Here is a 14,145-nt window from a genome sequence, read left to right on the forward strand (position 1 = left end):
TACGCCTTCTCTTAAGGTTATGATTAGGCTATTGAAGTATTAAAAATGTATTGATTTTAAGAACCTGTAGATGACATTTCAGTAACTTTTATGCCCTCTGTTAAGCACCTAGAAAAATAGAATTTTTTCAGAATTTTAATGGGGAATGTGTTTATCATGGGCACAAACTAAATAATGGATTAGTATACTTTTCCTCCCCAAAACTGTTGTTTCACTCATTGTTTTTGGAGAGTCTAATATTAGACTGTAAGTCACTCAAGGATAGAGATTTTATCTTAACACTTTGTGTCCCCAACATCTAACCTAATATTTTGCATCTGAGTGCTTTAGTAAATGCTAAGATGAAAAAATGTCTATTTTTCGGGCTTTGATTGTAGGAGAATAAATTTACTCTAATTTTTATTTTTTTACAGCCCTATTGACAAACCTTCTGATTCTCTCAGCATAGGGAATGGTGATAATTCTCAGCAGGTAAGATTGTGATACTGTATTCCCTTATTTACCTGCCATCTGCTGAAATAAGACCTTCTATGCAAGTGAATTTTCTAGATAGTGAAAAATACTTTAAATACTTAATTTAAAAACACTTTTAGTGAACATCTTTGTTACATGTATAATAATTAGCTGTCTTTTTCTCCACAGAATAGAGCATAATGTAACCCTTTCTTGATGATGCAGAAGTATCATTATGACCATATGTTACAGTTGCTGTTCATTGTTCAAGTCCCTAAGTCATGTCTGACTCTTTGTGACCCCATGGACTGCAGCACACCAGGCTTCTCTGTCCTGGAGTTTGCTCAGACTCATGTCCACTGAGTCAGTGATACCATCCAACCATCTCATACTCTCTTGTCTCCCTTCTCCTCCTGCCCTCAATCTTTCCCAGCATCAGGGTCTTTTCCAGTGAGTCAGCTCTTCATATATCGGAGCTTCAGCTTCAGCTTCAGTCCTTCCAGTGAATATATATTTATGGTTGATTTCCTTAAGGATTGACTGGTTTGAGCTCCTTGCAGTCTAAGGGACTCTCAAGAGTCTTCTCAAGCACCACAGTTTGAAAGCATCAGTACTTTAGTGTTCAGTCTTCTTTATGGTCCAACTCTCACATCTGTACATGACTACTGGAAAAACCATAGCTGTGACTGTTTGGACCCTTGGCAGCCGAGTAATGTCTCTGCTTTTTCATACGCTGTATAGGTTTGTCACAACTTTTCTTCCAAGGAGAATTTTAATTTAATGGCTGCAGTCACCATCTGCAGCAATTTTGGAGCCTGAGAAAATAAAATATGTTACTCTGCTATGTACCAATACATTAGTGTCCTTAGAATCCCTCATATTCTTGGTCTTTTTGACCTGACACGAAATGGTCCCAGACTAACATGCCTTCTGCATTCTTGATTTTGAGTTGTTTCTCTGTCCTGTGCTCCCCTGTCCCTTGTTGTCAACTTTAACTTTCTTTTTTTTTAAAATCTTATTGAGTTGATTTACAACATTGTGTTAATTTCTGCTGTACAACAAAGTGACTCAGTTATACATATTCTGTCTCATATTTTTTTCCATTATGTTTTAGGGTATTAAATATAATTCTCTCTGAAATGCAGTAGGATCTTTTAATCCACCTTATATATAAGTTTGTATCTGCTAGTTCCAAACTGACTTTAATTTTCTGTTTCTTTCAATGAACTTTCCCCCAAGTTTCCCTCATTCCTCAAATGACTTTGGGCTTTGAAATGGTTAAATCAACTTCAAAGTTGTATCCAGTATGATACTGAATGAGGTCCTAATCTGTAGAGCATGCTTTGTATCATATTGTCTGGTTGTTAGCTTTTCACTACACCTCCTTACATTCTTTATACCCTCTTACTTAAAAAAAAAAAGTGTTCTAATCTCTTCTGTAAAGAATGTGCAGTTTCCCACAACGTGAAATCTAAATTACACTGCTTTTCTAAACTTTTTGTTCATGAGTTCCATGAAAGTATTTGAAAATCTGCATGTCCCTTTGTATATTTTAAGTTAACATTAAATATTTTTTTCATAATAAGTTAAAAATAGTCACAAAGGATGTAATTTCCAGCTTATTATAAGTTTTTGTATTTTTAAATAAATAGGGACGGGGGATCCTGGTAGGCTGCCATCTATGGGGTCACACAGAGTCGGACACAACTGAAGTGACTTAGCAGTAGTAGTAGCAGACTATATTGGTTTTTAATTAGTATTCGAGAGATTTAAGTATCAGAATGTTTTGTTACTCCCTCATCCATTTACACAAGCTTGTCTTTAACAATGGGAAATTTTACATCCTTCCTTGACCTGATTTTTTTTAATAAAAAAAATTAATCATTTAACATAAAAGCTAAAATTGTATTGGAAATTTACTTCTTAATGAAGCAGATAGGGCTTTTTAAAATTAGTTTTCTTGTATCCATGGATGAATATTACCCTTTGGCACAAGGAGATGTTTTAGCAGCCATCTAATCGTGTTTTTGTTTTCCTAAATAAAAGTGCTGAGATATCTTGTTCGTATATATAAGTAAATGAAAGAAAGAGTATTATGTCTATATCACTCAAATTTTCAAACTCTTGAATTTTAAATACCTAAGAATCATATTAAGATTTATTATAAAAATTAGTTTTAATGATGTGTTTGGAAACAACTTGATTAGATATTTTCGTCTTGTTTAAAACCAAAGTATTGGGAATCACTTAGTTTGCCAAAGAAAATGTAGTCCTTAAGAGTCAGACACTCTGTCATTACTAATCTGAATATTTCTAATAAAGTTGTGTTTGGCTTCCAGAAAGTTTTCACTCTTGGGCAAAATACTTTGATTAGATCCCAGAGAGTAAGAAATAGTGAGAGAAATTAGGTTGTAAAACGAGAGGATACTGGCTGTGTCTTTTCAGGAGGGTCAGTTTTGTTATATAGAAGAGTACATATGTAAGTTGATGTTTTTTCAGCTGCACTGTGTGGCATGTGGGATTCTAGTTCCCCTACCAGGGATCAAACTGCGAGTGCTCCTTACAGCAGACGTGTGGGATCTTAACCACTGGACTGTCAGATAAGTCCGAAGTTGATGGATCTTTTTGAAAATTCATACAGTCCTAAAAAAAGTCTCTTAAGTATCCCGTTTTTGAAGATCACTATTCTAGTACCTTTCATTGCAAGCCCTTTAAATTATGGCTTATTGTTGTATATAATATAAATTTATGTTGATTATTCTTTTCTTTTCCTATTTTATTTAGATATCTAACAGTGATACACCTTCACCACCTCCTGGTTTATCAAAATCCAATCCAGTCATCCCCATCAGTTCATCCAATCACAGTGCACGGTCTCCTTTTGAAGGAGCAGTAACTGAGTCACAGTCGTTATTCTCAGATAATTTTCGCCATCCCAACCCTATCCCAAGTGGGCTTCCTCCTTTCCCCAGCTCCCCACAGACTTCCAGTGACTGGCCTACAGCACCAGAGCCACAGAGCCTCTTCACATCAGGTACAGAGGAACACTGCATGTGTTAGTAATTATCCTCAGACTAAAATCAGCCCTTCACTGGGTGTGCTGTTACGCTGTTTTTATCCTCTTCTTTTTTCATAAAAATGTAAACATTTAAATTGCAAGAAATTGGATGGTTTTGAGAAGAGTTGTGTCATCTAGAAGTTACTGTGTTAACAGACTTCTCCAGAAATGAAGGATTAGATCATTTTTTCAGTATTCAAATACTTATTCCTCTAGGAAGTATTAATAGTAAGGGCTTACAGTTTTTAATTAGATTTGTATTTATATAGTTATATTTTAAAAAGTGTTTTCCCAGCTGACAAAAGAAGTATGTTAGTTAATATCGAAAGTTATATTTTGGAATTTGAACCATTTCCAGTTTCATTCATTTGTTCTCATTAATGTGAAGGATAGCATAAAATTAAGACAATGTAAAAAAATATAAAGATTAAATAGATACTTTTTTCATTGTTATAGTAGTATATAAAGCATATATTCAAAATTATTTATACTTGTGTCTTTGAGAAATACATTTTAAAAATAAACTCTAATTGAATTCTCTGACCATATTTATTACTTTATTTAAACAACTGATTCTGGGTTTTGATGATGAATAATTGAGAGTATGATTTGGGTTTCAAGTAGTACTTTGTTTTCCTTGATTAGCAAAATCAGTCTGTATCATTCAATTTTTGAAGTTAGTAACTTAAAAATGAAATCATTGTTTAAAGTATCTGAGGCCAATTATAATTTTACAGTCTTAATGTTCTAATAGATCATAACAGATTTTGCATGTATTTATTTGCCTTTGTGTTACATAGTATGATGTTTCACTAGTATGGAAGTGAGATATATGTTTTAAATTCATCCCTGATTTTCTTCCCATCAGAAACAATCCCAGTATCATCCTCTACAGACTGGCAAGCAGCGTTTGGCTTTGGTTCTTCTAAACAACCAGAGGATGACTTGGGTTTTGATCCCTTTGATGTCACTCGAAAAGCCTTAGCAGACTTGATTGAAAAGGAACTGTCAGTCCAAGACCAGCCTTCCCTTTCGCCCACATCTCTTCAGAACTCCTCGTCACACACTACAACCGCCAAAGGTCCAGGCTCTGGATTCCTGCATCCTGCTGCGCCTACAAATGCCAACTCTCTGAATAGTACCTTTTCCGTCTTGCCACAGAGGTTCCCTCAATTTCAGCAGCACCGAGCGGTTTATAATTCATTCAGTTTTCCAGGCCAGGCAGCCCGCTATCCTTGGATGGCCTTTCCACGCAATAGCATCATGCACTTGAACCACACAGCAAACCCCACCTCAAATAGTAATTTCTTGGACTTGAATCTCCCGCCACAGCACAACACAGGTCTGGGAGGGATCCCTATAGCAGGTAGGTTCGTTTATAGCCTTTGAGAATTTGTGAATAACTCTTGCCTACAGGTTGTTGGGTGGGTAGGGAGGGTACTTTTGGATAACAGAAAGTATTTATTATTAGTCTTGGAAATTTCAATGGGAAACACTTTATCATAATCTAAAAAAATTTTAATTGGATGGATGCCTTGTAATATTGAGCTTTATAAGGATGGTGGAGTATTATACCTGGTTATTGCTCGGAAGCATTTTACTTAATAGCATAGTTACCATACTTTCTTATGGCATATAAGTCTTTCAAATGCAAAAAGAAATGGGCTCTGAAATTATGGTGCCATAATGTCCAATACCAAAAATTCTGATTATACATTCTAAAAGTAAACTGGTTCAAAAAAATTTTTTAGAGATGATAATTAGTGAGAGCATGAGGGATAAAGCCACCCTCTTAACTCCTTTTCACAATTTATTTTGACTGATAGACACACACTCACATCAAAACTCTGCTTATATAATAAAGGATATAATATTTGGGAACTCTTAATTTTCACAGACATATCATATGTGCATAATTATACTTTCTGTGAAAAAGAAATTGTTCAAGGAGAGATTTTTTTCCTTTTGGTCTGTCATGCTTTTGTTTCTGGGGTAAATATTAGATTCCTGTCAGTGATGCCAGAATATTTCTGATTTTGTACTGCTACCCTTGAAGGTTTCAGAACTTTTGGCATTTAAGGTCTTATGATATTTTTTTAGATCAAGTGACTTCTACATTTAAAGGAATCTTTCTTATTAATAGTTTTTCAAAGTTTGATTTGGGCTTTAGATATGACTGTTGAAAGAGTTTGTTTTCTCTTGATTCTGAAGAGAGTCAAGTAGAATAGAATAGTCCTTCACTCTGTTACATAACTCATAAAATTTATTTTTATCCCTTGTCTTGGCCTTTGTGATATGGCATGGCACAGTATTACTGTAATAATGTGCTATCACCAGCAAGACATTTGTTCTCTTGTTTTTAGCAAGGTTGATAGATAAATTTTCAGAGATCCATCAAAATTTTTTGGTTCTATTCTCTTTGTGACTGCAGCATTTGAATTTCAAGACAAGTAGGTAGGTTAAGAGAATATGGTGTGTGGCTTTTGATACAGTCAAGTTAATTTACATATAAGTGTGATAGCACATGGGGTCTGTAGCTCAGTTGCTAAAGAATCTGCCTGCAGTGCAGAAGACCCGGGTTCAATCCCTGGGTTAGGAAGATCCCCTGGAGAAGGAAATGGCAACCCACTCCAGTATTCTTGCCTGGAAAATCCTCTGGACAGAGGAGCCTGGCAGTCTCCCATCCATGGGGTTGCAAAGATCAGACATGACTTAGCAACTAAACCACCACCACCATGATAGCACCTAATGTAATGGTTTGCACGTTGGTGGGACTTGTGATATTTGTTCGTTTGATTATGGTAGTTAGTAGGTAATTAAGAGTGACATTTTTCAATCCTCTTCTACATGATATTCACTTAAGAAATACTAAGTGTTCAGTTCCTGGTACTCATTTTTTTCCAAGACAATATTAGAATGTAATTTTGTTTTGTTTTCCTTTGTTTCAATCATTTAGAAGTGTGGAATTTAAATTACTAGTAGTGCATCTCAAAACATTATAACACCAAAAATTTAATTTCCCCTAAATATTCTAAACATTTAACAATAGAATATTAGACCAATTACTATGAATATTTGGGTATCTGCCCAACAATGAACTAGGCCATGTGGATAATGCAGAAAAACTTTAAAATGCAGATATTATTCCCAGATACTGTATAGTGTAGTTGACAAGATGAAATAAGACTGTGTATGAAGGTGGTAACTATTTGATGCTGGAATGCAAGATACATCAGTGGAGCCTGTAAATTGTTGGGGAAGCATCATTGAAGAATTAGGACTTGATCTGTATCCTGGATTTGGGTTAGCAGGAGGAAAAGGGCAAGACCTTTTGTGTTGGTAGAAACTCCCGAATAAAGGCATAGAGACAAAATCTAGTGTGTCATTACATTAAGAAACAGTAGAACTGCCTGCTGTACCAGGAGGTGCTTCATGTGTTTTAGAGAGTGGAGCTAGGCCAGGGAGGCAGAACAGCGTGGGCTTGATATGACAGGAAGGAGGATGCCTTTGTGGAACTCTAGTTCTTAGCTGTCTTCTTCGTGTACTTTCATTTGACTTATTATGTGACCATCCTCAAAAACTATCTGTTCTTCTATTTCATAGTTACCATATTGTCCATTAGTGTAAAAAGAGCAGTTTTAAACCAAATATTTTTTAAGCTGGTAGATATTCCAGAAATGCCACAGGGTTGATGAGTAATCACTGATTTTTGAAGGTAGCTGTCCTTGTGTTAGTCATTTGAAATCTTCATCTAGAATAGATACTTTATGAAGAAAAATGTGGCATTAAATCATGATCCTATCTTCATGGGTTTTTCTTTTCTTTTAGCATATACTCAACCATAGAGCATAAAATACTTTTTTTTTTTTTCCCCAGAAATTCTAAGAATGAAGTCACCGACTACAGATTCTGAATCATTGTTCTATTTTCTGGGAGGTGGGGAGAGTTTGTTATTTCAGTTTCTTGACTGTGCATACTAGCTTGGTATTTAAGTGGTGACTTATAAGTAAGCTTATTTTTAGAGAACTCTTAAGGTTCCCATGGCTAAAGAAATTTTAGTGTTAATGTACCAAAATATTTAAAATTGGTATCAGGAGTTATACAGAACCCTTCCATGGCCTATATATATTTGGCAACTACCTCAGGATGCTGAATGTGCGAAGCCTCAGATGATTGAGGTTTTGCAGTAACAATTAGAAGTGACAAACTAAAATTCTGGAAAACTGTGTACATCTTAACTGTAAATTATTTGAAGCAGTTTAATATGTAGGCAATATCTGCCTCCCACCCCTAGTTGTAACTCAGCTGTACTTGAGTTGAACTGTTGAAAAAGCTTTAACTCTATTTTCTGCAGTGAATATCATGGTTTCTTACACAGGGTAACTGTTAAGAGCTTCATAAAGGAGAGTACATATGTTTCAGCAAGGTCTGCCACTTAAGATATGCTTAGATAGTATTCAGTACTGGAAAAATCATGTATATTTATTCTTTAGATACGTAGAGCAAGATGGGGTTTCTGACTTTTAGTTAGGAATAAATAGTTACCTTTGTATCTTACAAATGTCTGTGTTTATTATACATTTGTATTTAAATTTTAAGTTTTGGTTTGTTTCAGTTAATTATTAAAAATTGATATGTCTGAAATCTATCATGGGAAGGACAGTTGCCAGAGGTTTGACATAAACATGGTTTCCATTTCCTCTGCCTAATTGAAAACATTTTTTAAATGTTGAAAATTAGTTATTTCCTTAGGTGAAATCTTTTTAGCAGCATTTTCTTGGCTGCATATCCAGTTTTCTAAATTGAGAAGGATTTTTGGAATAAATATTCTTGAGGGAAAACTTGGATTAGTAACCAGTAATAGTGAAGTCCATTCAGATCTTCCTTGTTATTGGAACCATGTGCTTTTGTTTTAAAAAGTAACTTTTCCTGTTCTAAAAAATGACCTGCCTGTTCAACTCCTTCATTTTAGGAATGGCAAAGCTGTTTTCTGAAAAGGTTAAATAATTTGTTAGAAGTCACACATTCAGTTAGTAGTAGATTTAAGATAGGAACCCAGGTCTCAGATTCAGCAACTGAAATGTTTCTCACTACAGTATTGATGTGTTCCTTCATAAATGAACATTACTGGCATTTACTTTAACTTGGCTTTCTTCCCATAGTAATTGATTTTTGCTCTCACACTCTTGGGAGGTCCCTTTTTTATCTATTCATGAGACAGTTAGCCCAGCTCAGGAATATAACCTGCAGTTACAAAATAGAATGCATTTCACTGACTTGATGAAAATTAATCTCTTGCTTAGTTCTTACGAGTACCACGTCCTCACCAAGAACTCTAAAATTTCTTTTACACAGCCTTCTTGCTATATATTTGGTATTTATAGAATATTTGCCAATTTACTGTAAAACTATGAAATAACCTTTTCTAAAAACTCAGTCTTTTTCTTCATGGTATCCCTTAAACTATCTTTCCAAGTGTAACTTTGCAGATTTGTTTTTCAAAGAACTTTCTGCCAGGATGTTTTTATTCTATAGAGCTAAAAATTATTTGGGAAACAAATAATAGTCTAAGTCTGTGAGCATTGTTGTTTCAAAATATACCTAGAAAAATATTTGAAACTGTTCAGGATTAGATTTTTGTTCGTGTTTTTGTTTATTCAAATTTTACTTAAGAGAGGGCATTTAAAGAAAATTCTTTGTTTCTGAATTCACTGTTTTAACAGTGACTTGATTGAAATTTGAGTCATTTGTGAAACAAGTCACTTGTAGTCATTATCAATTATAATTGGGAGAACTGATCTCATTTCATGTATAGTTCTTTGACCTAGAAGTAGTCATCTTACTTTCAGTCAATTGGATCATTGTATTGTTAGTATTTTACTATTTTCTCATTATTTCAAAAGTGCACATTGAATTTTCAGATGCTATATGGTAATTTGCTAAACTAATATTTATATCTTTTTATTTCTTTTTTCTAAACATAATGACTGCTTTTAAAACACGGATTTGTCATTTTGCCCTTTACAAAACTCACATTTTCACTTCTGTGAATTTAGTTTTAATTCCCTCCCCCCCCCCCCCAAAATACTACTTACTATTAGGAGTATCTATATAAAAGGTCCAATTGGCTTGGAAAAGAATGGCTTTCCTGGTCTCTTTTTTTCCTTCTTGTATAATTCTGAATCTATTGTTTGTTCTTAAATCTGACATCGTATTAAATTTAAGGGTGTGATTAGAGTGTAACTGCTTTCTAGGTACTTGATAAGTTTATATTTTAAAATTCATGTCTTGTTTCACACCCGCATTCCAGCCATTAAGCATGTATTTTATATATGTATCAGTATTCCAAATATTGAAATCATTTTTAAAGGGACTGTTAACAAATCTAGTCACCCATAACTAGACCATGACTGACTTTTCCACAGGGGAAGAAGAGGTGAAGGTTTCGACCATGCCACTGTCAGCCTCTTCCCATTCATTACAACAAGGACAGCGGCCTACAAGTCTCCACACTACTGTGGCCTGACAACAGAACTGAGAGGAGAGGATTAGACTCTGGGGTGCTTGCATGGGCAACCGGATTTTTGCATGATTCCTTTCTGATTTTGCATTTAATGTATACACCCAAAAGAGCCAACATAAACGTTCCTCATGCCTACAACTAGTGTGTTACCTCATATAGCTGCTAAAGTATTTCTTCATTAGGCCTTTAACACAATTTATTAGCATAATAATTTTGGCATTGTTTCTCATGAGTGATACTATTTTTTTAACTCACACAAATAAACTTGTAGTACTAATTAAGATCCCAGATGAGATTAGCTAGAATTGTTACTTTGGCTCTGTTATTGAAAATATTCAAAGATAATGGTAGTTTCTTGTTTTCTGACTTGTGAAAAAATGGTAATATCCTAATATATTCATGAGAAATTTGGAAATTAAGAAGATAATGTCTATTGCATTCTTTGAATACTTGAGAAGAAAGAATACATATAAAACAAAATTGGTGGTGTCATTTAATGCCCAGAAGGATGTTATCAGCAATTGTTTGTAGTTGTATGGATTTATGTCCTATATTATGCATTACCTGTTTAGAAACTGTTTTTGTTCTTTCTCATTTGCACATTTGCACTTTCTTTTTGAATGGTTGTTAATTATATAGAGACTCTTAAGAGATAATTATTATAGACTAAATGCAATATAATCTCTTTCCTAATGCACTGCCTAGTATACCAGGAAATGCCTCAGAAACAGAATTTCAACTTACAATTGATTTATCAGAAAGTTGAATATGGGGTAAATATTGTATGTGAGAAGCAACCATAGTAGTGTAAAACTTTTATTGAAAAAATGGTAGTTCTGTGAGATATTTGTTTGGAAATTTCATTGTTTCACAATTGAAATGTGATAATAAAACTATATTACAAGTTCCTGACCAGAATGAGACTAAGGTGGAAGAGAAGAGATTGGGGATCCTCTAAAATTAGGCCACGTAAGTTGTCATAGGTAATTTTAATCACAGAGAATAGTGGTGTACTTTATTAGGATATAATGTGAAGTGATTTTTTTGGATAATAAACAATTTCTTGAAATAGTTTTAAAGCTGATAATGAAAGAAAATAAGCTGAGTTCAGTACTCAGCATTAGACACAGCTGGTTCAGAAAACATGACTGTTCTGCCTAAATTAAGCATCTGGGAAGAAAAGGGAAAGTCAGATCTCCTCATGGGATTTTCAAAGGACAATTGTGATATAAAAGATATGCCTTAATTTAAAAAAATATTAAAAGAGTAGCATGAATACCAAAAAAGGAAGCCTAAAGATTTAAAGTAATGATGATGATGATAATAATAATGAAATACCTTACTGGGAACAGATACTAATATCATGTTGGAGTTGGAGTTTTCAGGGTTACCTCTCTATGTAAAGTCTAATAACTTTCCATTAAATAAAATACACAAATGGCTTTGTCCTGAAGTATAGGGGGTAGACTAAAATCCATTCTTAGATATTCTTCAATTTGGTTAGCTGAGAGTATAGAAACAACTATCTAGCCATTTAAATTATTCTTGTAAAATTTCTGCATACATGACAATCTCAGCTTTTGATTTAGGAGTGACTTTAGGACAGCATTATAAGAAATTTAGCAAATACAAACAAAATACCGTAAATTCGTTAGAAGCCTTTTAGTATGTATTGAATATGAAGCCTTTTAGTCTGTGTTGACTGTGGTTTCATTTTTGCTGTAAGAGGCCAAGACATCCACTTAATGCCTCCTGTGGTGCTGAGGCTCCTGGGCCTTGTGGACAAACTCCGGTTCCCTGCTAGGGCTGACCTAGTGCATAGTTTTCTCCAGCCTTCAGAGCCAAGCCTTTCATTGCTTGAATCTTCTTATGAAAACATAAGAGGTGGTTAGCTCTCCTTTACTTTCTTCTCTGTGTTGAGAAATATACCTGTTAAACAAGGCTTCTCTCCTGTGGTAGCTTTCTCTCCTTTCTCATTCCTGGCCATTGCCACAAAACTGTCAGAATTTATATGACTTACTAGAGCCCAGCACTGTCTTCCTGCCTGCTTCCCCTCCTATGCCATCTTATACATACACACTGTAAACAGAAAACGCTTTCTTGGGTAATTAGGCTTCAACTTAGATATTTTCATTTGGATGAAAGATGATCATTTAAGTAACTTTGTAAATCTGAGACTTTGTAAGCCTAAAAAATTAAGCTTCACTGTTTTGCTTTGTATGTTATGGTTTTTTAAAGTGAAGTCCTAAAATCAGTCAAAATTGATTGTACTAAAACTCAGAAGAAATTACACAACACGTACAAGAAAGTACTGCTTCACATAGCAAGTAAGTTGATGAAGCCAAGTGATGGTAAAGAATGAGAAATTCTAAAAACTTCAGATTAGTTTTTGATAAATTCCTTGCATGATTGATATGTCATGCACAAGGGAAACTTTATATGCCTTGATATCCTTAACTTTTCAAAAGTGACTCATCGTTTCCTTAAATCAGAAATGTTTAACCTGGAATACAAAACTCCTTGGACGTGCTTATGAGTTGTATGTGTGTATAGATGTTCATTTTTTTTTCTGGAGAGAATATTCATAGTTACTAGACTTGTCAAAGCATTTGGTGACCCACCTCTCCCCCCGGCTGAAGTGGGAGAAAATGTTAAAAAAACATTTAGAGCGTCACTTCTTAGTGTCACTGTAGGATATAGACTTGGACTGAATAATTTTGATCATATGATGAATGTCAAGTGCCTCTTTTTATTTTCTTAAAGATTCCATTAGGAAATATTTTCTGATTAATAATACTTTCCTTTTCATTCTACTGTTGCATTTTGTTTTTACAGGTGGTACTTTTGTATACTCTCCTCTTATTTCAGCAGAGCATTAATTAAATATTTAAGTGCCTGTTCTGTGTAGTGGCTCGAGGTAGATCTTGAGGGATACCAGTTAAATAAAGTATAGATCCTATTATATATTATCAAGGATAACAGTCTTGTGACAATTTTATTTCAATTATTTCTATAGGGTCACCTCTTGATATATTTTAACTACAAGAACAGTGATAGTAGTCCACTCATTTCATTATTCATTGCTTTGACAGGGCAACGAAGGATATTGAATACTGATACTTGAAATTTTGAAATATATGATAATTTAGAGTGAAAAAAATTTTAACAGGGGAGACAGACATTCATTATTCTAATTGAAGTATTGCTCAGTTGTGGGCATATACTCATGTCTTATTCTTTAGTGTTGTGGTAGTTAAGTATAGATTCCTATATATATATATATTCTTTTAAAGAAAGCTTCATTGCATTGTGTGCACATTTTTACTGACATGGCTCCTATTTATACAGTATTCCAAGCACCTTCAAGACTGACAGCTCTCTTCTGATGTAATACAGGTACATAGGGAGCTACTCATACAGAGGCATTACCTCAGAGAGTCAAGAGCAAGGAACGAATTGCAGGTTTATTGAAACTCACAAAATGAAGACCACCAAGTTACGTGTGCATATATAAAAATAAGAGGACATTTTATCCTATACTGAGTTGTAAGGTTTTGGGTTCTTTGGTTTATTTGATGATGAAGCTTTCCCATATCTGCTTAAGAGGTGCATAGCATATAGTTGAGAGCGCAATAACTTAAAAAAATTTTTTTTTCTTTGAAAGAGGTGATACTGCAAAATGAAAATATATATGTCTTTTTCTATAAAATTTAACTAAGTCATTTATCTGGTTTCAAGCTAGTTCTTCTGCCGTTAGTGCTATGTCTTCCTCCTCTCAGTCTTTTTATCTGAATATCTACTATGTCGTCTCCCTGTGCTGAATAGTCACACATGAAATGCTGAGTGAGCCAGTTAGACACTTTGCTGATACAGAAGTAAAAATGGGATTTAGAGAAAGAAGTTATTCAGGCAGATTTGGAGAAAGGCTTCGTAGGAAATGTCTGACTTTTTGCTTTTGAAGGATGGCTTGAAATTAAATGATGGAATTGGAAAATACAGTAAAGGGAACAGATTGAATGAAAAATTGGGGATGGAGATTAGCATGGTCTTTGAAGGGTCAGGAGAGGATAGTAAGGAGATGGACTTGTCTGAGGTATTACAGGTCATGTAG

General features: G+C 34.4%; 1 protein-coding gene across 22 annotated transcripts in view; it reads left to right on the forward strand.

Annotated features, from left to right (window-relative positions):
- CNOT4 (CCR4-NOT transcription complex subunit 4) overlaps positions 1-14,145 on the forward strand; it is a 152,811-nt gene that overhangs the window by 117,303 nt on the left and 21,363 nt on the right. For 13 of the 22 annotated variants that reach the window (XM_086395433.1, XM_086395437.1, XM_086395442.1 and 10 more), the window contains 3 exons: positions 414-471; positions 3,238-3,487; positions 4,380-4,877. In XM_086395433.1, coding sequence (XP_086251559.1) covers positions 414-471; positions 3,238-3,487; positions 4,380-4,877 — 806 coding nt within the window. Of the gene's footprint in view, positions 1-413; positions 472-3,237; positions 3,488-4,379; positions 4,878-7,387; positions 10,953-14,145 lie in introns of those variants that run through there. The other 9 variants (XM_086395448.1, XM_086395452.1, XM_086395451.1 and 6 more) reach the window with 2 other exon arrangements.

Source organism: Bos grunniens, chromosome 4 (genome assembly GCF_055505025.1).
Source record: "Bos grunniens cultivar Pamir isolate PY7600 chromosome 4, Bosgru_T2T1.0, whole genome shotgun sequence".
Lineage (NCBI taxonomy): Eukaryota > Metazoa > Chordata > Mammalia > Artiodactyla > Bovidae > Bos > Bos grunniens.